This window comes from Schistocerca nitens, chromosome 7 (assembly GCF_023898315.1).
Source record: "Schistocerca nitens isolate TAMUIC-IGC-003100 chromosome 7, iqSchNite1.1, whole genome shotgun sequence".
Lineage (NCBI taxonomy): Eukaryota > Metazoa > Arthropoda > Insecta > Orthoptera > Acrididae > Schistocerca > Schistocerca nitens.
In genome coordinates, this window is record NC_064620.1 from 278556586 (window position 1) to 278578610 (window position 22025).

At 38.9% G+C, this 22025-nt stretch overlaps 1 protein-coding gene across 2 annotated transcripts in view; it reads left to right on the top strand.

The window, feature by feature from the left end:
• The window catches only part of LOC126194685 (uncharacterized), a 142828-nt gene that overhangs the window by 32502 nt on the left and 88301 nt on the right, over positions 1-22025 (top strand). Inside the window, exons 4-5 of one of the 2 annotated variants that reach the window (XM_049932893.1) lie at positions 15678-15903; positions 18555-18698. In XM_049932893.1, coding sequence (XP_049788850.1) covers positions 15678-15903; positions 18555-18698 — 370 coding nt within the window. The remainder of the gene's footprint in view (positions 1-15677; positions 15904-18554; positions 18699-22025) is intronic. The other variant, XM_049932894.1, reaches the window with a different exon arrangement.

A 22025-nucleotide genomic window follows, 5' to 3' on the forward strand; every position in this document is an offset into this window, starting at 1 on the left:
GTTGTGATGTGCAGGGATATAGTGAACATTCCCAAAGGGGAATTGAGATGAGTGAACTCCAGAAGGTACAGTCAATGTGTAAAACATCATGTTGAGGGAGGATGAGGATCTTTTAAACTCCGACTCCTTTAGCCTGAAGTTCAGTAGCATGAACTTCCTGAGCATAAGGCAGGTTTCCTTCCTTTAAGCATGTGGCCTTATGTCCCCCAACCTAATATACTGTTTCAAATACCAGTGCTCTGGTCATACTGCTCTTGGGTGTCCTAGAGAAGCCGCTTGTGGTAAATGTGATTAGGCAGTCCAGGAGGAGTCATTTGTTCATGTCTTTTGAAGTGTGTGAATTTCTCTGGGGCTCACTCTATTAGGAGTCAGGATTGCAGCGTATGTCTTGAAGGATGGAAGATACAAGAGCTTAAGACTATGAAGTGCATCCCTATGGTGAGCCAAAAAGATGTATAAGGCCATGCTGCCCCCAACATTTGCCACCTCCTTTGCTTTGGCTCCTAAACAGCCATTGCAGAAAGCTGATGCTGCTACACAACAGAGGTTGCTAGTGTCAGCACTAGTACCTGTGTTTGTCAATGCACTTGTGCTGCTGCAGTTATTTTGAAGCCTGTCCCTCCATCCAGAACTTCAGAAATGGCTGTGGTTGCTAACATTGCACGACTCCCTGCCCCTTCAAAGAGTGTCTGGTCCACCATCCAGTGCTGCCACTACTACTCTCGCAGTTGTAGCTCTGAAGCCTCCTCAGACCAAAAAATCAGTCGAAGGTGAAAAGTCATCCAGTGATGGAAATGAAAGTACATAGTCCCACAATGTCTGTATCATCTCACCCTGAGACTGAGCCTCCACCCATTGTGGGCTCCCCTCTGCAGTTGAAAGTCAGGATGAAAGTGCTATTCCCATGATAGATGGTTCCCTTTCTACAGTGGAATATTAAAGGGTTCAGGACACATGAGGAGGAGCTGAAACGCCTAGCACAGGAACACCCCCTGTGCTTCTGTTTGTAAGAAACTCATTTTAAAGCATCTGATGCCCCTGTACTGTCGTACTGTGGTGCTATATGCTCTGTCATGATGATGACCTGATTGGGGAAAGGGCCTAGGTAGAGGTCGCTTTGTTTGTCAATAATTCACACAACTCTTCTGCTTTCCCCCTGCTACTGACCTGCAAGTAGTCACAGTTGAAATTTGTGTGTGGTGGAGAATCACTGTTTGCTCGCTGTGTTTACCTCTGCGAGGTCTAGTAGACTCTTGTGGAACAAATCCCCTACCATTTCTCCTACTGGTTGATGTGTTAGGTCTGTTGGTCGATTTTGGAATAACCGTGCTGGGAGGCACTCCCGAAAATTGGTACTGCCATAAATTCTTTGACTCTCAAGCGGGTGGGCCTATGTATAAAGTGTGCCAATCACAAATAACAGTGCCTTGTGTCATTCTGTTGTTTTACAATTGCAAGCCCATACCTATTCCTTCATTATTGCTTCAGTTACCACTGTGATAGGTTGTGTTGTCATACATCCAGGTGAGCAGCAGTAATATAAAATAAGTAGCAAGCTAGATGAGAAAACATCTATGATCCATGCATGAAAATTCCCCACGTTCTGAGCTGGCAGCACAATCACACAACGAGGCAGTTGTCTAAGAGATGGTAATCGAACAGGCATTTGGTTGGGATCTGATGCAGCTGTGCTGTTTAATGCTTTGAGTGGGTCACTACTGTGTGGTAACACTCTACATGGCAGCAGAGTGATGCAATGAAAGCTATTTTATTGTTGTTTAATAAAGCAGTGATTTAGCTCATATAAGTTCATTTTATCGTTGTTTAATTAAACTAAGAGTAAACTGTGATTTTGCTCATACATGTTTAACATGGTATCATAGACAGCTATTCTTTACATGTGTACAAAGTATGCTGCATGCCCGCTCTTGTTAAAATCGACACAACTACTCAATGGTTAAAAAAGCTGCTAAGATATATCCATAGAACGTAATCACAGTAAGTTTGCTTACGAAGAATGACTTGGTTTCTTTTACTAAATTCATACAGTAGTCAGATTTTTGCTAGAAGGCTTGTGAACTGAAAAAGTTGAGTGGCCAGGTATGTTGTTAAGGTGAGGAAACCATGAGTTGTCTTGATACAACCTTTGACAATAAAGTTTAGTGAATCGTCCTGTAACATAAACGTAGGTGATATATGAACTACAGTTACCTTACTGCCCTCGAAATAGTCACCTCCCATAACTATGCACCGCTGAGCTCTGTGATATATATCCTGGAAACTATACATGAGGTCTTCCTTTGGGATGGTGTTCAAAAGCTATGTCACGTTTTGCTGGATGTCCGGAATATTATCAAATCTCTTTCTTGTCAAAGCAGGTTTGAGTCAAGGGAATAGGAAGAAGTCTGGAGGATTGAGATCCGGCGAGTATGGTGGATGTTAAAGTTGCACCACCCCCTCTTTTGCCAGGAACTCTTCAACGATATTTGCTGTGTGTGGGTGAGCATTGTCATGAACAAAAACCAGGAACCTTGTTGTGTGTACTGGGGTTGTACCCTGCATAGATGTTGCATGAAACGGGTCGAAATTTCAACATACCATGCAGCTTTAAACGTTGTTCCTTCAGGTAGAAATTCATTGTGGATAATGCCTTGACTATCTGAAATGGTGATGAGCATAATTGTGATGCATAATTTTTTGGTTCTGACCTTTTTCTGATGAGGTGATGTCTGAAAACGCCACTCCATGCTTTGCTGTTTCGTTTCAGGGTCGAAGGGGAGACACCAGGTTTCGTCCTCAGTGACACTACTGTTCAAGAAATTGGATGTCACATCCACCATTCTGACAAAATCCTGTGAAGCCTCTAAATGTGCCTGCTTTTGATCGTCAGTCAAGTGATGTGACAAAAGACAACATGTTTTCCTCTTCCCTAACTCCTGGGTAAGAATTTGTCACGCGGATTCACGGTTCATCTGCAGTTCATCCGCTATCATGTGCACAATTAATCGGTCGTTCATAATTTATGTCCTCATTTTCTCGATGTTTTCCTCACTGACGGCAGTTACGGGTCGTCTGCTACCGTAATCGTCAGAAACGCTTTCCTGGCTTCCTTGAAAATGGGCGAACCTCTTGTACACACCCTTTATGGATAGCGCTTGATCCCCATAAATGCGTACCAGTGTTGCATGCATTTTTCTGGTGTCTTGCCAAGCTTACAAAAAAACTTTAAATTGATCCTTTGCTCAATCATTGTCCTGTTCTCAGTTCAGAACCAACACACTAAACAAGCACTTCGCCCAACAGGTCTAACATTGAACACATACAATGCTCAACTGAAATACAGTGGGGTCAGGTTGTCAACACCAGCCGCTATGCAGGTGCAGCGTTGTGAGTCACCAGTGTTGCCCGCTCGACCATTATGACTTCATTCACCGAACTTTGTCAGAGGTTGTACAACTGCTGTCTCAGTTACAAATTTTCTAGAGCAATATTTCTGAACATCATGCATAGCAATGATGTTAGTGTTTGATTTTGTTGTGAAGATTTGACATAGAGAATTCCTTTGACATTGTGTGTACATATCCTTTGCTAACACTCTGTGATGAAGAGACTTTTGTCTCATCATTGTTATAAACCTAATACTGATTTCCTTTATGATCCTTGATCCTTTGTTTGGATATTTTGTTCAGTGACTTCCTCGCAGTGGTGCACTTGATATTCCTTCGTGCTCTCTAGTCAACAAACGAGGAACAAACTTCCAGGTAAAATCCTGTGATGTATACATTTACATCACTATGCAGCCATTCACATCTAAGTGCTTCACACAGGGTTTGCAGAACAATTTTCAGACTATTCCTTGGCTGTTCCACACTCTAATAAAACATAGGAAGAATGAATACCTAAATCTTTCCATGTGATGGTCATTTCTCCCTTTTTAGGTGAGTTGACAACATATTTTCATATTTGGAGGAGAAAAATTGGGTGACTGGGATCTTTTTGAATAATTGTAAAAGACTTACAGAACAACTTGGAATCTCAATTGACTCAGGGACCAGCCTTTGCTCTAACAGCAGGAGAGCACATAGTCTGTTTTTCATTATATTACTGGCTTCTAGCTAGAAGTGATGTACTTATTTAATTTTGTCTGTGTGCTTTCGTAGTTCGATTCTTATACACTGAAGCGCCAAAGGAACTGGTATAGTCATGCATATTCAGATACAGAGATATGTAAACAGCAGAATACAGTGCTGCAGCCGGCAACACCTATATAAGACAACAAGTGTCTAGTGCAGTTGTTAGATCGGTTGCTGCTGCTACAGTGGAAGATTATCAAGATTTAAGTGAGTTTGAAAATGGTTTTATAGTTGGTGTACGAGCGATGGGACACAGATTCTCCGAGGTAACGATGAAGTGGGGATTTTACTATATGACCATTTCATGAGTGTACCGTGAGTATTAGGAATCTAGCAAAACATCAAATCTCCGATATTGCTGTGGCCGAAAAAAGATCCTCCAAGAATGGAACCAACGGCAATTGAAGAGAACCGTCCAATGTGACAGAAGTGCAACCCTTCCACAAATTGATGCAGAATTAAATGCCGGCCCATCAACAAGTGTCAGCATGTGAACCATTCAACAAAACATCATCAGTATGGGTGTTGGGAGCCGAAGACCCACTCGTGTACCCTTGATGACTGCACGACACAAAGTTTTAGGCCTCTCGAGTGGATGTATGTGTATGGGTACGGAGACACAACCTCATGAATCCATGGACCCTGCATGTCAACAGGGGACTGTTCAAGCTGGTGGAGGATCTGTAAAGAGGTGGGGCATGTGCAATTGGAGTGATATGGGATTCACGGTGTCAATTCCCTCCAGCACTACTTCAGACATTAGTCACGTTCATGCTACGTCATGTTGTGGCACATCTGCATGCTAGTGGGGGTTCTGCACAATATTGGGCAGATGTGCCAATTTTGTTTGGCTCTCCATTGTATTTCTCAAGTGTTAGTGTAGTGAAGATTTACACCATCTCTAGTATGGACAGAGGCTGAATACTGTGTTCAAATGTGAGCTATGTTGGTGACCCTTCACTCATAGCCCCAGACTGCTGGCTTTGTCTCACAGCTTGAGCTGTTGCCAAGGGGCATCACAATGGGGGACTCAATGTGTGGACCCAAGGGATTATTGGTAGTTGAGACTCCAATATAGATGTGCATTGGAACCTGTTAGGCATATGGCTACCAAGAAGGGGAAGCAGCTCCAAGTGCACTCTGTGTATATATCAAGGGGAGTCATCCCAGATGTGGCACTGGCCTTTCTGGAGGCCATGAAAAGCATGGGGTGCAGCCAACTGAAGTTGTCTCTCAAGTAGGTACTAACATCTGTCTTTTGGCTCAGAAGAGTCTCTCAAGTTTCTGGTGGCTGTCTGAAATGGTGAAGACATCCTGTCTTGCTCTCAAGGTGAAGATGGAGCTCACCATCTGTGTTACAGTTCACAGGACCAACTGTGAACATTTGGTACAGAGTCGAATGGAAAGTCTAAATCAAAGGCTCAGATTCGAGGCTGTGACCATACATGCTGCAGATTCCTTGACTTGTGGCACATGATAGAGGTATGGCGGGATCCACTTAATAGATCAGTGGTGCATTACACAAAGGAGCCAGCTACACAAAAAGTGGGTCTTTGTGGAGTGGACTGGACATTTTTTAGGTTAGAGAGTCTAGGAAAAATAAATGCAGATGTTCAGTCTCAAAAGGTGCAGGTCAAACATAAGATGAGGATACACCTGGAAAACATCAGTATTATATCTGTAAATTGTTTTAGCTATGCTGTGAAAGAAACAGAGCTGCAAGTATCGAGAGAAAGCGTTGAAGCAGGCATTAAAAGCTGGCTAACGCTAGAGATAAGTTCAACTAAAGTTTTTAATGCGGTTCACAAAGCAGAGATTAAAATCATTGGTGGTGACCTATTTGTTGCTGTTAGTAGTTTATCTTGTAGCAAAACTGAAGTAAATGCTAGTTAGCATGAGTAGAGTTTATACTCAGCAACTGGAATAAATTTATAATTATCTCCTTTCACCAATCACAGAAGTGATATGTGGTGTTGTCCAAGGAAGTGTTGTATGCCCTTTGCTGTTTCTAATCTATATAAACTATTTGGGAGACAATATAAACATTCCTCTTACACTGTCTGCAGATAATACAGTGAAGAGCCGAAAAAAAAAAAAAAAAAAAAAAAAACTGGTACACCTGCCTAATATTGTGCAGGGCCCCCCTGAGCACACAGAAGTGCCGCAACAGGGCGTGGATGGACTAGACTAATATCTGAAGTAGTGCTGGAGGGAACTGACACCATGAATCCTACAGGGCTGTCCATAAATCCGTAAGAGTACAAAGGAGTGGAGATCTCTTCTGAATAGCACATTCCAAAGCATACCTTCTTGTTGTTGTTGTTGTTGTTGTTGTGGTCTTCAGTCCTGAGACTGGTTTGATGCAGCTCTCCATGCTACTCTATCCTGTGCAATCTTCATCTCCCAGTACCTACTGCAGCCTACATCCTTCTGAATCTGCTTAGTGTATTCATCTCTTGGTCTCCCTCTACGATTTTTACCCTACACGCTGCCCTCCAATGCTAAATTTGTGATCCCTTGATGCCTCAAAACATGTCCTACCAACCGATCCCTTCTTCTAGTCAAGTTGTGCCACAAACTTCTCTTCTCCCCAATCCTATTCAATACCTCCTCATTAGTTACGTGATCTACCCACCTTATCTTCAGCATTCTTCTGTAGCACCACATTTTGAAAGCTTCTATTCTCTTCTTGTCCAAACTACTTATCGTCCATGTTTCGCTTGCATACAAATACTTTCAGAAACTACTTCCTGACACTTAAATCTATACTCGATGTTAACAAATTTCTCTTCTACAGAAACGATTTCCTTGCCATTGCCAGTCTACATTTTATATCATCTCTACTTCAACCATCATCAGTTATTTTACTCCCTAAATAGCAAAACTCTTTTACTACTTTAAGTGTCTCATTTCCTGATCTAATTCCCTCAGCATCACCCGATTTAATTTGACTACATTCCATTATCCTCGTTTTGCTTTTGTTGATGTTCATCTTATATCCTCCTTTCAAGACACTATCCATTCCGTTCAACTGCTCTTCCACGTCCTTTGCTGTCCCTGACCGAATTACAATGTCATCGGCAAACCTCAAAGTTTTTACTTCTTCTCCATGAATTTTAATACCTACTCCGAATTTTTCTTTTGTTTCCTTTACTGCTTGCTCAATATACAGATGGAATAACATCGGGGAGAGGCTACAACCCTGTCTCACTCCTTTCCCAACCACTGCTTCCCTTTCATGCCCCTCGACTCTTAAAACTGCCATCTGGTTTCTGTACAAATTGTAAATAGCCTTTCGCTCCCTGTATTTCACCCCTGCCACCTTCAGAATTTGAAAGAGAGTATTGTATGAACATAAAGAGCTCAGATGGAAACCCAGTTCTAAGCAAAGAAGGGAAAGCAGAAAGGTGGAAGGAGTATATAGAGGGTCTATACAAGGGCGATGTACTTGAGGACAATATTATGGAAATGGAAGAGGACGTAGATGAAGATGAAATGGGAGATACGATACTGCGTGAAGAGTTCGACAGAGCACTGAAAGACCTGAGTCGAAACAAGGCCCCCGGAGTAGACAACATTCCATTGGAACTACTGACGGCCTTGGGAGAGCCAGTCCTGACAAAACTCTACCATCTGGTGAGCAAGATGTATGAAACAGGCGAAATACCCTCAGACTTCAAGAAGAATATAATAATTCCAATCCCAAAGAAAGCAGGTGTTGACAGATGTGAGAATTACCGAACAATCAGTTTAATAAGCCACAGCTGCAAAATACTAACACGAATTCTTTACAGACGAATGGAAAAACTAGTAGAAGCGGCTTCGGGGAAGATCAGTTTGGATTCCGTAGAAACACTGGAACACGTGAGGCAATACTGACCTTACAACTTATCTTAGAAGAAAGATTAAGGAAAGGCAAACCTACGTTTCTAGCATTTGTAGACTTAGAGAAAGCTTTTGACAATGTTGACTTGAATACTCTCTTTCAAATTCTAAAGGTGGCAGGGGTAAAATACAGGGAGCGAAAGGCTATTTACAATTTGTACAGAAACCAGATGGCAGTTATAAGAGTCGAGGGGCATGAAAGGGAAGCAGTGGTTGGGAAGGGAGTAAGACAGGGTTGTAGCCTCTCCCCGATGTTATTCAATCTGTATATTGAGCAAGCAGTAAAGGAAACAAAAGAAAAATTCGGAGTAGGTATTAAAATCCATGGAGAAGAAATAAAAACTTTGAGGTTCGCCGATGACATTGTAATTCTGTCAGAGACAGCAAAGGACTTGGAAGAGTAGTTGAACGGAATGGATGGTGTCTTGAAGGGAGAATATAAGATGAACATCAACAAAAGCAAAACGAGGATAATGGAATGTAGTCGAATTAAGTCGGGTGTTGTTGAGGGTATTAGATTAGGAAATGAGACACTTAAAGTAGTAAAGGAGTTTTGCTATTTGGGGAGCAAAATAACTGATGATGGTCGAAGTAGAGAGGATATAAAATGTAGACTGGCAATGGCAAGGAAAGTGTTTCTGAAGATGATAAATTTGTTAACAAGTATAGATTTAAGTGTCAGGAAGTCGTTTCTGAAAGTATTTGTATGGAGTGTAGCCATGTATGGAAGTGAAACATGGACGATAAATAGTTTGGACAAGAAGAGAATAGAAGCTTTCGAAATGTGGTGCTACAGAAGAATGCTGAAGATTAGATAGGTAGATCACATAACTAATGAGGAGGTACTGAATAGGATTGGGGAGAAGAGGAGTTTGTGGCACAACTTGACCAGAAGAAGGGATCGGTTGGTAGGACATGTTCTGAGGCATCAAGGGATCACCAATTTAGTATTGGAGGGCAGCGTGGAGGGTAAAAATTGTAGGGGGAGACCAAGAGATGCATAAACTAAGCAGATTCAGAAGGATGTAGGTTGCAGTAGGTATTGAGAGATGAAGAAGCTTGCACAGGATAGAGTAGCATGGAGAGCTGCATCAAACCAGTCTCAGGACTGAAGACCACAACAACAACAACAACAACAACAACAACAATCGGACACAACACTCCATTGCATTTCATCTTGTTTGTGGTGTATTTTAAACTCCATTAGATTTGTTTTATTGATGATGTTCAGCTTCAGTGATTGTTTTGGAAGTAGTTCTTCAATCCAAATAAGACATCAGAACAATTTTGGGCCAGATCATTCTCATTGGTTCCCCAGTTAACAACGGTTGTGTCATCCGCATAGTTAAGTGTCTTGCTGTTATGTTCTGTGGGCAGATCATTAACATATCGTATGAACAATAAAGGACCCAAAACTGACCCTTGGGGCACACTATACTTCACTATAGCTGGACTGGAGCTGTGCTTCTTAATAAAATTGCCCAGTTTGTGTGCGACTTGTGTGACCTCATATCTGTCTCGTAAGTATGACTGTATGCGACTTTTGGCTATTCCTCTAATGCTATAAGTTTCCATTTTCTCAAGAGATACTGTGTCGAATGCATGCGATAAATCTAGGAACAAACATGCCACCCTTTCTTTATCATCTAATTTCATAAGTATCGTATGTACTAAATCACATATGGCAGATGATGTTGAACAGTCTTTCCTAAAACCATGTTGGGTTTCTTGTAGCACTTTCTCTTGGACAAGAAAGTTTCTCTAACCGTAGTGAAATAATCTTTTCTAATATTTTGCTTAGGATTGGAATTAAGCTAATGGGTCGGTAGTTTTCGACTTTGTCGATACTACCTTTTTTGTGCAATGGCTTGACTATTGTATATCTTAATTCAGATGGAAACACACCTTTATTCAAACTTTTATTGAAGATTTACTATTAAAAACAGTCTTGATCACGATTTATTTATGTAGGTGACCGGTTTTGACCACTACTGTGGTCATCTTCAGACCTACAAGTTGTATACAAAGATCTAATTAGAGGGCTACATACATTAAAGAAAATACATAAAAGTTATAAAGCTATAAAACGTTGAATTACCATTGAGTAGGAACCTCTTTCTGTTGGAGAATCACTACTGGAGAAACCAGTGCACGTCTTACTATGTATAATGGGGGCTCCACCCACTTCTGACTGCATGATGTCTTTACTAACCAATGAGTTAAAAGTCAAATTACAATTTAAAATTTCTTAGTTAAAAGAACATTGTCAAGAATTAAAAATAAATACACACTAAACTTAGCTTATTAAACAGCTATTGTCAATTAAGAAGCGTTAAAAATATTTAAATATGTAGGAAAATGAACTTCGGTTTGGCAGTACATGGGTCGCCCCCCTCAAGGCCTGTCAGTGAACCATTTGGAACCACTGGTTGCCATGGTGAAGTTGGGCGCCGTTACAAAGATGAGGCAGCAGGCTTTTTTCACTGAAGTTGTTGTAAAGTCGATAGTCGAACTAGTGGTTGCCATGGTGAGCACAAACGCCAGTGCAAAGATGTGGCAGCAGGCTTCTTTCCAACGAAGTTGTTGCGAAGTGGAATGGCGAAGACTGTTGCGTCAGACGATGTATTATTGAGCAGCAACATGTCTTTATTGACACGATTTTTAAAGAGTAAGCTACAATAATCTGTAGCTGACATGTATACTACATGCTGCACAAATACGATGCGAAGTAGTTGTCCGTATATATGAAATATTATCTATGAAGTTGATATGTAGATTACATATGCCAATTTTTTTTATATATATAAAGGCATTGCTATTCCTCAAGTTATATGCCAGTCTTATAAGCAAATAAAAATGAAAGAATTTAAAATTATAAAATTATGAGCCATAGTGTCAAAAATAAAAGGATGTGAATTAGCAATATGTAGTCTAAAAGCATATAAGCAAAAATTCTAAAACAGATAGTCAATCATAAAATAATGTTTGGTAAAATAAAATTACAATGTAAAGATAAAATATTTGCTAAAAGTCTTAATAATTTAAAAAAATTTTAAAAAACCTTTTAAAACCAAGGGACAGAAGAGTAAACATTCTAAAGCAGATCATCGAAAAGCTCCAAGAAATGTTTGTCTTTGAACTGAAGTTGTTCGTTTAAAACAGATAATGGATTACTTTTGTGAAGAGAAAAGATTCAAAATCCTTCTAAGGTATTTAGCAGTGGTCCCTTTGGCACAGTATGTAATATTTTCAAATTGCTAGAAAGGCAACCCTCAGAAGGATTGTATCCATCAAGATGTTGACCAAATATTGATTTGGTACGTGCAGTACCAGTAGTATGTTCTTTGAAACGTGTTAAAAAGTTACGGCCAGTTTGGCCAATATACTGTTTCTCATAGTCATTACATATTATTTTGTAAACACGTGCGTTTTGGCATATGTTTGAGTCTCCAATTGTGTGTTTGTTTCATCTGTAGGGGGTTATTAGTTTTAAATGCTATTGTCACGCTTGTGTTCTTAAATAATTTATTTATTTTATCTGAGAAAGGTCCCATGTATGTCATTTGTGTAAATCTCTTCTTGGAATTTATAACGGCATCATTTGTTTCTTGTAATTTTTGATATAACAGATCAACCTGATGGGAATTATAATTGTTAGCAACTGCTATCTGTTTTAATGTATCAACTTCCTTTTGGCTTGCACCATGCTGGAGAGGTTATTTCAGTATCCTATGTATCATAGTTTTAAAAAATGCCATTATGTATCTTGATGGATGGCATGATGTAGCTTTTATTATTACGTCGGTTGATGTGGGTTTTCTATAAATAGAAATATTATGTTTTCCATTATGTTTTCCATTATGTTTTCCATTATGTTTTCCATTATGTTTTCCATTATGTAAGTTGTGAGCGAAAGCATCAATTTCTTCCTTAGAGCTGTTATATAATAGCAGTGTGCCGTCAACATATCTTTTGTAGTATATAATTTTATTTGTTATTTCTGGATTATTTTTGAAAAATTGGATTTCAACGTAGTTGACAAAGATATCCGCTATGGTGCTAGCCAGGGAATTCCCCATTGCAAGTCCATCTTCCTGTATGTATATTTTCGCATCGTTGGACATCACAAATCTTTACACGAACATACCTATTCAAGAGACTATATTATTAATGATAACTTAACGCATCACAATATCATGAGCCCCAAAGAAATAGTAGAATTCATCGAACTGTTAAGAATTACTCTAGATTTTAATTATTTTTCATTTAATAATAAAATATACATACAGGAAGATGGACTTGCAATGGGGAATTCCCTGGCTAGCACTATAGCGGATGTCTTCGTCAACTGCGTTAAAATCCAATTTTCCAAAAATAATCCAGAAATAACAAATAAAATAATATACTACAAAAGATATGTTGACGACACACTGCTATTATATAATGGCTCTAAGGAAGAAATTGATGCTTTCGCTAACAACTAAAATAATTTACAGCCAAAACTTGTATTTACAGTAGAACACGAAAGTAACAATAGTATTAATTTCCTGGACCTCACAGTTACAAATCAGAATGGAAAACATAATATTTCTATTTATAGAAAACCCACATCAACCGCCGTAATAATAAATGCTACATCATGCCATCCATCAAGATACATAATGGCATTTTTTAAAACTATGATACATAGGATACTGAAATAACCTCTCCAGCATGGTGCAAGCCAAAAGGAAATTGATACATTAAAACAGATAGCAGTTGCTAACAATTATAATTCCCATCAGGTTGATCTGTTATATCAAAAATTACAAGAAACAAATGATGCCGTTATAAATTCCAAGAAGATATTTACACAAATGACATACATGGGACATTTCTCAGATAAAATAAATAAATTATTTAAGAACACAAGCGTGACAATAGCATTTAAAACTAATAACCCCCTACAGATGAAACTGAAACACACAATTGGAGACTCAAATATATACCAAAAGTCACACGTTTACAAAATAATATGTAATGACTATGAGAAACAGTATATTGGCCAAACTGGCCGTAACTTTTTAACACGTTTCAAAGAACATACTACTGGTACTGCACGTACCAAATCAATATTTGGTCAACATCTTGATGGATACAATCCTTCTGAGGGTTGCCTTTCTAGCAATTTGAAAACATTACATACTGTGCCAAAGGGACCACTGCTAAATACCTTAGAAGGAATTTGAATCTTTTTCTCTTCACAAAAGTAATCCATTATCTGTTTTAAACGAACAACTTCAGTTCAAAGACAAACATTTCTTGGAGCTTTTCGATGATCTGCTTTAGAATGTTTACTCTTCTGTCCCTTGGTTTTAAAAGGTTTTTTAAAATTTTTTTAAATTATTAAGACTTTTAGCAAATATTTTATCTTTACATTGTAATTTTATTTTACCAAACATTATTTTATGATTGACTATCTGTTTTAGAATTTTTGCTTATATGCTTTTAGACTGCATATTGCTAATTCACATCCTTTTATTTTTGACACTATGGCTCATAATTTTATAATTTTAAATTCTTTCATTTTTATTTGCTAATAAGACTGGCATATAACTTGAGGAATAGCAATGCCTTTATATATATAAAAAAATTGGCATATGTAATCTACATATCAACTTCATAGATAATATTTCATATATACGGACAACTACTTCGCATCGCATTTGTGCAGCATGTAGTATACATGTCAGCTACAGATTATTGTAGCTTACTCTTTAAAAATCGTGTCAATAAAGACATGTTGCTGCTCAATAATACATCGTCTGACGCAACAGTCTTCGCCATTCCACTTCGCAACAACTTCGTTGGAAAGAAGCCTGCTGCCACATCTTTGCACTGGCGTTTGTGCTCACCATGGCAACCACTAGTTAGACTATCGACTTTACAGCAACTTCAGTGAAAAAAGCCTGCTGCCTCATCTTTGTAACGGCGCCCAACTTCACCATGGCAACCAGTGGTTCCAAATGGTTCACTGACAGGCCTTGAGGGGGGCGACCCATGTACTGCCAAACCGAAGTTCATTTTCCTACATATTTAAATATTTTTAACGCTTCTTAATTGACAATAGCTGTTTAATAAGCTAAGTTTAGTGTGTATTTATTTTTAATTCTTGACAATGTTCTTTTAACTAAGAAATTTTAAATTGTAATTCGACTTTTAACTCATTGGTTAGTAAAGACATCATGCAGTCAGAAGTGGGTGGAGCCCCCATTATACATAGTAAGACGTGCACTGGTTTCTCCAGTAGTGATTCTCCAACAGAAAGAGGTTCCTACTCAATGGTAATTCAACGTTTTATAGCTTTATAACTTTTATGTATTTTCTTTAATGTATGTAGCTCTCTAATTAGATCTTTGTATACAACTTGTAGGTCTGAAGATGACCACAGTAGTGGTCAAAACCGGTCACCTTCATAAATAAATCGTGATCAAGACTGTTTTTAATAGTAAATATTTATAAGACATTGATCACTGCTCTTCCCGTAATGCATTCAAAAGTATTTCATTGAAGAGGTGGACCAGAACAGGTATGAGTGAATGTTTGCATCATTTTAATGTAATGGAGGAAATTTCATTCCATCCCCTAGAGAATTTGTTATGCATTTTATTTATTATTCCCTCTACTTAAGTTGTATCTGTTTCATACATAAACACTGATTTTTGTACCTGATAAGGAGTTCTGTAGTCATCAGTATGAGGTCACGCACATGTTACCTGAATTTATAATGTGGGTATTAATAACATTGCTGATCAAATATGGATCTGAAATATTTACATTATCAGTCGTTAGTTGGATATTGTTGACACTAGGTTTTGGTTTTCTGCTGATTCTCTCATTTACACAGTTCCATAATGATTTGCTTATGTTATTTGAGGTAACAATTTTTTGCTGTATAGTTTCCTTTGTGTATACATTCAGTGCTTGTTTATAGGCTTTTCGACATGTTTGGTAGTTGTCTCTAGTTGATGTGTCCTGGAACTCTTTATATATTTGCCAAGTAATAAACATTTTCTTCTTCAGCTGTTTTACTTCTGAAGGAAGTCTTGTGCGGTTTTGAGTATATTTCTTTTTGAAAGTAACTGGACATGTTACTTTGAAATGGGCAAAGAAAGTGTTATAAAAGTTACTTCATTTGTCTGCAACATTTTCTGCACAATATGTCATTCCATGTCTCAGACTGCAGTGCGGACCCCAACTTCTCTAAACATTTTTCATTTGTACGTCTTATTTCAATTGTCTCATATGCACTTTGTGAATCATACATTTTCAGTATTTCCATTGTCTGGCAAAGATGTGTACACTAAATGGTTATGATAGCTTGTGGTATTTTCTTCATTCTGCAGTAAAGAATTTAGTGAAAGTCATCCCACTTATACTCTCACAATTATTTTAGATTGGATCAGGTAACCAATCAAATTTTGTGGTGGAATATCAATTTATGTTGAATCTACATTTTTTATTTTTTTATTTTTTTCGGCCGTAAGGGAATTGTGAACATTGAATATGAATAATTATTTGGTATTGTTAATCATTTATTTTGAATCTCGTTAACACTAAATGAAACTGTGTGTGCTCTGCTAATGCCATTATAAAGCTAACCAGAATTTGATATTTCAGGCTACTGTTGTGCAAGTACACAAAAAACTATTGCAAAGATCACGTGGATCGTCCTGAATTGTGGGTGCTGACAAAGGGTAACCCTGTGTTGCATGCTGTGGAGTTGGTACAAGGCTGGTGGTCACGAACACTAGTCACTCAGTGTGGATCCAAATACCTAATTGATGTAGATGTTTCATCACTTGTAAATAAGCATACCTCTATTGCACGGATGCCAGATGTCAAGGTCAGTTTAAGGAGCAATAAACCTATGTTCAATTTTTGATGTAATGTGTAACTGAGTTTTCTTTTGATGCTAGTCAGTTGTCAGGACAAGTATTACTGCAAAGGGCATTTGATTCTAAAGCATTATGTCAGGGTGAGAAACACTAAATAAATTACTTTTTCTCTCTTAACAACATGTGGGCAGCGTGGGTTCTTCCTTGGCTCGGGTATGAGGTGAACAAAACAGCATTTTTACATAAGATAACTTTTATTGAAACATTCGTACAATAGTTTCCTTATTGGATTGTTCTGGCTGGGAGAGCGGCAGCTGTGTCGTTTGCGAAGCCTTCTGCTGCGGCAGCGTCGGCATCTGATTACGTCTGGCGGTGTGTATCTCGTGTTGCTGTCTCGCCCAGTTGACTGGAGACGCGCATCGTGCTGTGGCCTGTTTAATTATTGAGAACGAAGTCATGAATTGGGTGGTAATACCTTGGATGTGGCGTTACAGTGTTTGTCTTCTCTATGCGGCCGCATTTGTCAGTGTTGTGCGTCGGCCAGCGGAGCGGCACGGCGGTGGAAGGCCAGTGTCCCGGATTCGAACAACGGACTCAAGCTTGCCAGTCTTCGGCTGTCAGATCTTCATTACCAGCTCACAGGTGACTGCTGATGTGAGGCCGTCTCCTTTCTGTCCTCAAGAGTCACCCGGGTACGTAAAAATCAGTCTTCAAATACCTTCTAACTTCTGTCTTCTGGCGGTGAGGCACTGCTTGCTATTCCATTACAGCGGCGGACTTGGTGCTTCTGTGTACGATGTAGTCTCTTCCTGCATGACGGTCTTCAGCACAGACTGAACTGTACTGGAACTGAAAACTACTGTCAGGCCCACCGTGTCTTGCGTATTTATTTACTTCAGTTCACTGGAGGTGAAAGACTTCACGATCATTGCCTCTTCTGTCACGTTGAAAAGCTTCTCGAAGAATCTTCTTAACGTCGGTCATTGGCTCTTGGAATGTAGGCGAGGGCCTTTGATCACGTGACAACTGAGAAACACGTGAGCCGGTCGGGCGATGCCCTGATGGCTGAATCGACAGGCCCGCTTAAGTGGGGAGGGCGATGGCTTCTCCTGAATGCACTGACTTCACGGTCATTGCCTCTTCTGCTCTGCCCGCTGTTTGCCAGTGTGAATTCTTCTAAACTAAACTAAGTTTTTATTTACCTATCTTATGTACCACTCAACAAATGTTAGTTTAAAGCAGATCTTGATCAGATGCACTGGAAATTGTAGCGGGACAGAAAAATTAACCATACATATACTTTTTTTGTTAGTCGTAGGAGGATGCAATCCAAAAGTTCATTGTTTTCTTTCTTGTTTATGTCTCTCTTGACCATTCAACTATATGGTAGGTGCTTACCTTTCCATTATTTGCATTCCACCCAGGATTTTTTATATAATTTTAAAGTGGGTATTCATCAGTTCTGCTTTCTGTTCTTGAAATATCTGAATTCAAGTAGCAAGTGTTAAATCTATCTTTCTGAGTAGAAAAACACACTGCCATCTTGTTTTCAAAATTTGATGTGTTGTCCCAAAACTATGAAGAAAAGCTTTATCGGTCTTCTCCAGTCCCTTGTGCAACCTCTGCTCGCGTGCCTTTCCCCCTCCCCACGTCAGAGCTTGTACTGAGTCTAATGACAGTGTCATTAAAGAATGTTGAGTGTAGATCATCCTTGCTTTTTTCTTGCACACATGAACTTCCCTACTTTCTAAAACATATGGCAGTAAATATCACTGAAAAGCCATACATATTTCTTTGTGCTGCCTATTTCTGTGTGTTAATTGTAGCTCACTTCACGTATGAAATGTAACTTTATTGCAGTGAGTTAATAAATGAGACTTTTTACAACTTGGAATTTACCAAATTTGCTCCTTGATCTAAATGAGAAATCTTTTCATTGGAATTGAGTTTAGGAAGCAAAAATATTAGAAAAAATTGTATGAGGCAACAAGTCTCATCCAAACTAGGATTTTTGTGTCACATTGGCCACTGGTCAGAGAACGAAACTATACAAGCACCACTTTAGGCTAATTTTTGCACAGCCTGGCAGATGAATTCTAATAATAAAAGAAACTACAGATAAAGCATACAGCCATAAAATAAGACATTCCAGAGGAGTCAAAGGAACCTCTGTGAGAGAAATACATGAGACTGAAAACAAAGTTGTGTGATTAGCATGCAATGAAAAATTTTGAACTGTGATTTTACTGATTAAATATGACATTCTTGCTTAGAAATTCCAACTGTCAGACACAGATGGATTCACATGGGTGAAAGGCAGAGTTAGATAAATTTAATTTTGCCATTGTTGAGCTTTTCCAATTTCTCACGATTACTTTTAACCTATAGAAGCTACTGTTAGTGCATTGTAGATTCTTATGGTGCTGATCTTTTACCCTTATGTGCAAACTTGTAAGCTATTGTCATACCAAAATTATAGTTTGCCACTGCAGAGAATTCATTAATGTGTATTTAGAGAAAAGCAAAACAATTAGAAGTGCAGAAACCTCTTGATTCCTTGCTTCTTAAACATCAAATTGTTTGGATCTAAAACTGTCAGGATTCTCTTCAGTTGGCATCAAAATACAGATTTTTTAATGATTTATTGCATTTGTTACAGCCAAAGTGTCATGTTGTTGCTACCTGTGATGTAAACACAAATATGAACTCAGTCCATGAGAATAGTGAGAACACAAATGTTACAGTGAAATTAAAGTGGAACCAGCCAGTGAAGAAACCTCCTCATGATACAACAGCTGTCATTGTGAGTGTTGTATTCATATTTTTTTTAAAAACAGAACTCCATTAGCAGTGGAATTATGTATGATACGTCATTATGCTCCACTCTAAAAACTGTTAGTTATGTTATTGTGCTGCTGATATAAAAGATGTAATGCAGTCCTAAAGTGTGATGCGGGTATACAGAAATTAGGAAAATAAATCAAACATGATGTGGTATAAATAAATATGAAATTGAAATGTATAGATACAGGAAAGTGATCAAGGAGAATGTTTAGACAGGCTATACATGTATTTATTTATTGGTCCTGTGAATCTAGGACTCTACAGTGTAGAAAATATATTGGACCATTCATTAATTACAATGTACATTCCTTGATTTTTTTCTCATTTTTTCAGACATGTCAAAGAAAGATAAAATTATACATCATTTTTCTTACACTAAACATTTTAAAAAAACTGTTAATTGGTGAGGCAGTGCTTGACCAAGTAATCCTTCACAGTTGATTTGAACTTGTTTAAGTCCATTATTATTTTTGTGGATTTGGGTAGTGTATTGTACAATTTGATGGCAGGGTGGAGTACCTCTCTGTAGTAGTGCTGTGTTTGTCTGTTGTACATGTACAACATTTATTTGTCTTGTGTGGTAGCTATGTACATATTCATTACGGGTGATGTTTGGACTGCTACTGTTTAGTTTTTCTTGTATAATAATTACATGTTCAAGTATATAAATGCATGGAAATGGTAGTATTTTATTTTTCCTAAATAGTGGTTTGCCTGATCTCAGGGTCAATCCTTCCATTAATCTAACAATATTTTTCTGCAATCTAAATGATTTCTGACTAACTCCACAATTTCCTCAAAACAGTACACCATATTTCAATATTGAATGAATGCAAGCAAAATATATGGTCCTGAGATTATCATATGGTATACAGTTTCTTATTTGCTCAGTTTTTTGTTCACATAGTCCACATGTGTATCCCATTTCGTGTGTTGTAGAATCCATTTACTGAGAAATTTTGTTCTCTCCCTGTTTTTCAATTTTTTTGTCCACTTACTCCTACAGGAGGATTAGTGAGTGTCCTTTTCTGCGTGGTGAAAATATCCATTGCAGCAGTTTTTTTCCAGATTTATAATCAAACTGTTAGCATCAAAGTACTGTAATATCTTATCTGTGAAGATCTTAATGTCATTTTCAAAGTTTTCTTGGCTACTTCCTGTAATTAAGATGCTGATGTCACGTGCAAATTGATATAGCTTACTGTTTTTACTGTTTACATGTAAATGGTACTGCGAACGGCTGAAAGCAAGGAGAAACTACGGCCGTAATTTTTCCTAAGGGCATGCAGCTTTAATGTATGGATAAATAATGATGGCGTCCTCTTGGGTAAAATATGCCGGAGGTAAAATAGTCCCCCATTCGGATCTCTAGCGGGGATTACACAGGAGGACGTCGTTATCAGGAGAAAGAAAATAGGCATTATACGGATCGGAGCTTGGAATGTCAGATCCCTTAATTGGGCAGGTAGGTTAGAAAATTTAAAAAGGGAAATGGATAGGTTAAAGTTAGATATAGTGGGAATTAGTGAAGTTCGGTGGCAGGAGGAACAAGACTTTTGGTCAGGTGAATACAGGGTTATAAATACAAAATCAAATAGGGGTAATGCAGGAGTAGGTTTAATAATGAATAAAACAATAGGAATGCGGGTAAGTTACTACAAACAGCAAAGCGAACGCATTGTTCTGGCCAAGATAGACACGAAGCCCACGCCTACGACAGTAGTAAAAGTCTATATGCCAACTCGCTCTGCAGATGACGAAGAAATTGAGGAAATGTATGATGAGATAAAAGAAATTATTCAGATAGTGCAGGGAGACGAAAATTTAATAGTCATAGGTGACTGGAATTAGATAGTAGGAAAAGGAAGAGAAGGAAACGTAGTAGGTGAACATGGATTGAGGGTAAGAAATGAAAGAAGAAGCCGCCTGATGGAATTTTGCACAGAGCACAACTTAATCATTGCTAACACTTGGTTCAAGAATCATGAAAGAAGGTTGTATACATGGAAGAAGCCTGGAGATACAGACAGGTTTCAGATAGTTTATATAATGGTAAGACAGAGATTTAGGAACCAGGTTTTAAATTGTAAGACATTTCCAGGAGCAGATGTGGACTCTGACCACTATCTATTGGTTATGAACTGTAGATTAAAACTGAAGAAACGGCAAAAAGGTGGGAATTTAAGGAGATGGGACCTGGATAAACTGACTAAACCAGAGGTGGCACAGTGTTTCAGGGAGAGCATAAGGAAACAATTGACAAGAATGGGGGAAAGAAATACAGTAGAAGAAGGATGGGTAGCTTTGAGGGATGAAGTAGTGAAGGCAGCAGAGGATCAAGTAGGTAAAAAGACAAGGGCTAGTAGAAAGAAATCCTTGGGTGACAGAAGAAATATTGAATTTAATTGATGAAAGGAGAAAATATAAAAATGCAGTAAATGAAGCAGGCAAAAAGGAATACAAACGTCTCAAAAATGAGATCGACAGGAAGTGCAAAATAGCTAATCAGACATGGCTAGAGGACAAATGTAAGGATGTAGAGGCTTATCTCACTAGGGGTAAGATAGATACTGCCTACAGGCAAATTAAAAAGACCTTTGGAGAAAAGAGAACCACTTGTATGAATATCAAGAGCTCAGATGGAAGCCCAGTTCTAAGCAAAGAAAGGAAAGCAGGAAGGTGGAACCCCCCAGGGGGTCCACAACTCTTTTGTGGATACGTGCGTAGCGAGCACGGGACCCCGAGCTAATGTGGTCTTCTTTCCTTTCCGGGCTGCATACCTTCCCTTCCCTTTCCGCATCCTTCCTCATCCCCCATCTTCGCCCCCCCCTCACCTCCGCCACTTTCCTTCCCTTTCTCCCCCTCTGGGAGTATATTTTGTGCTTACGTCCAGAGACGGACGCTCGAAACTGTAACAAATTCTTTGCTTTCTCCGCTTGCAAGTCTTCGTCATTCCTTTGTGCTTCTCTTTTCCTTACCTCTTCTTTTTGCCCTTTTCTCCGCTGCGGCTTTTGAGACCTCTCTTCCTTCCTTTCCCTTTGTTTTTTCCCTTTTCTCTTTTTTCCTCCCTGTGCATGTCTGAAGGCCGACCCACGCATTTCCATGCGTAGCCGGTGACGGGGTAACGTGTAATTCCCCGCCCCGGGTAGACAGGTAGGACACGTACGTACCCCCTGGTAACGGCCAGGCCCAGGGAGGGGTGATTACCCGAGCTGATACCTTCTGAAAGTGCTGATTGGTCCCTCCGCCCGTTTCTCGGGAGGTGTGACCCGAGGTGTGAACAATC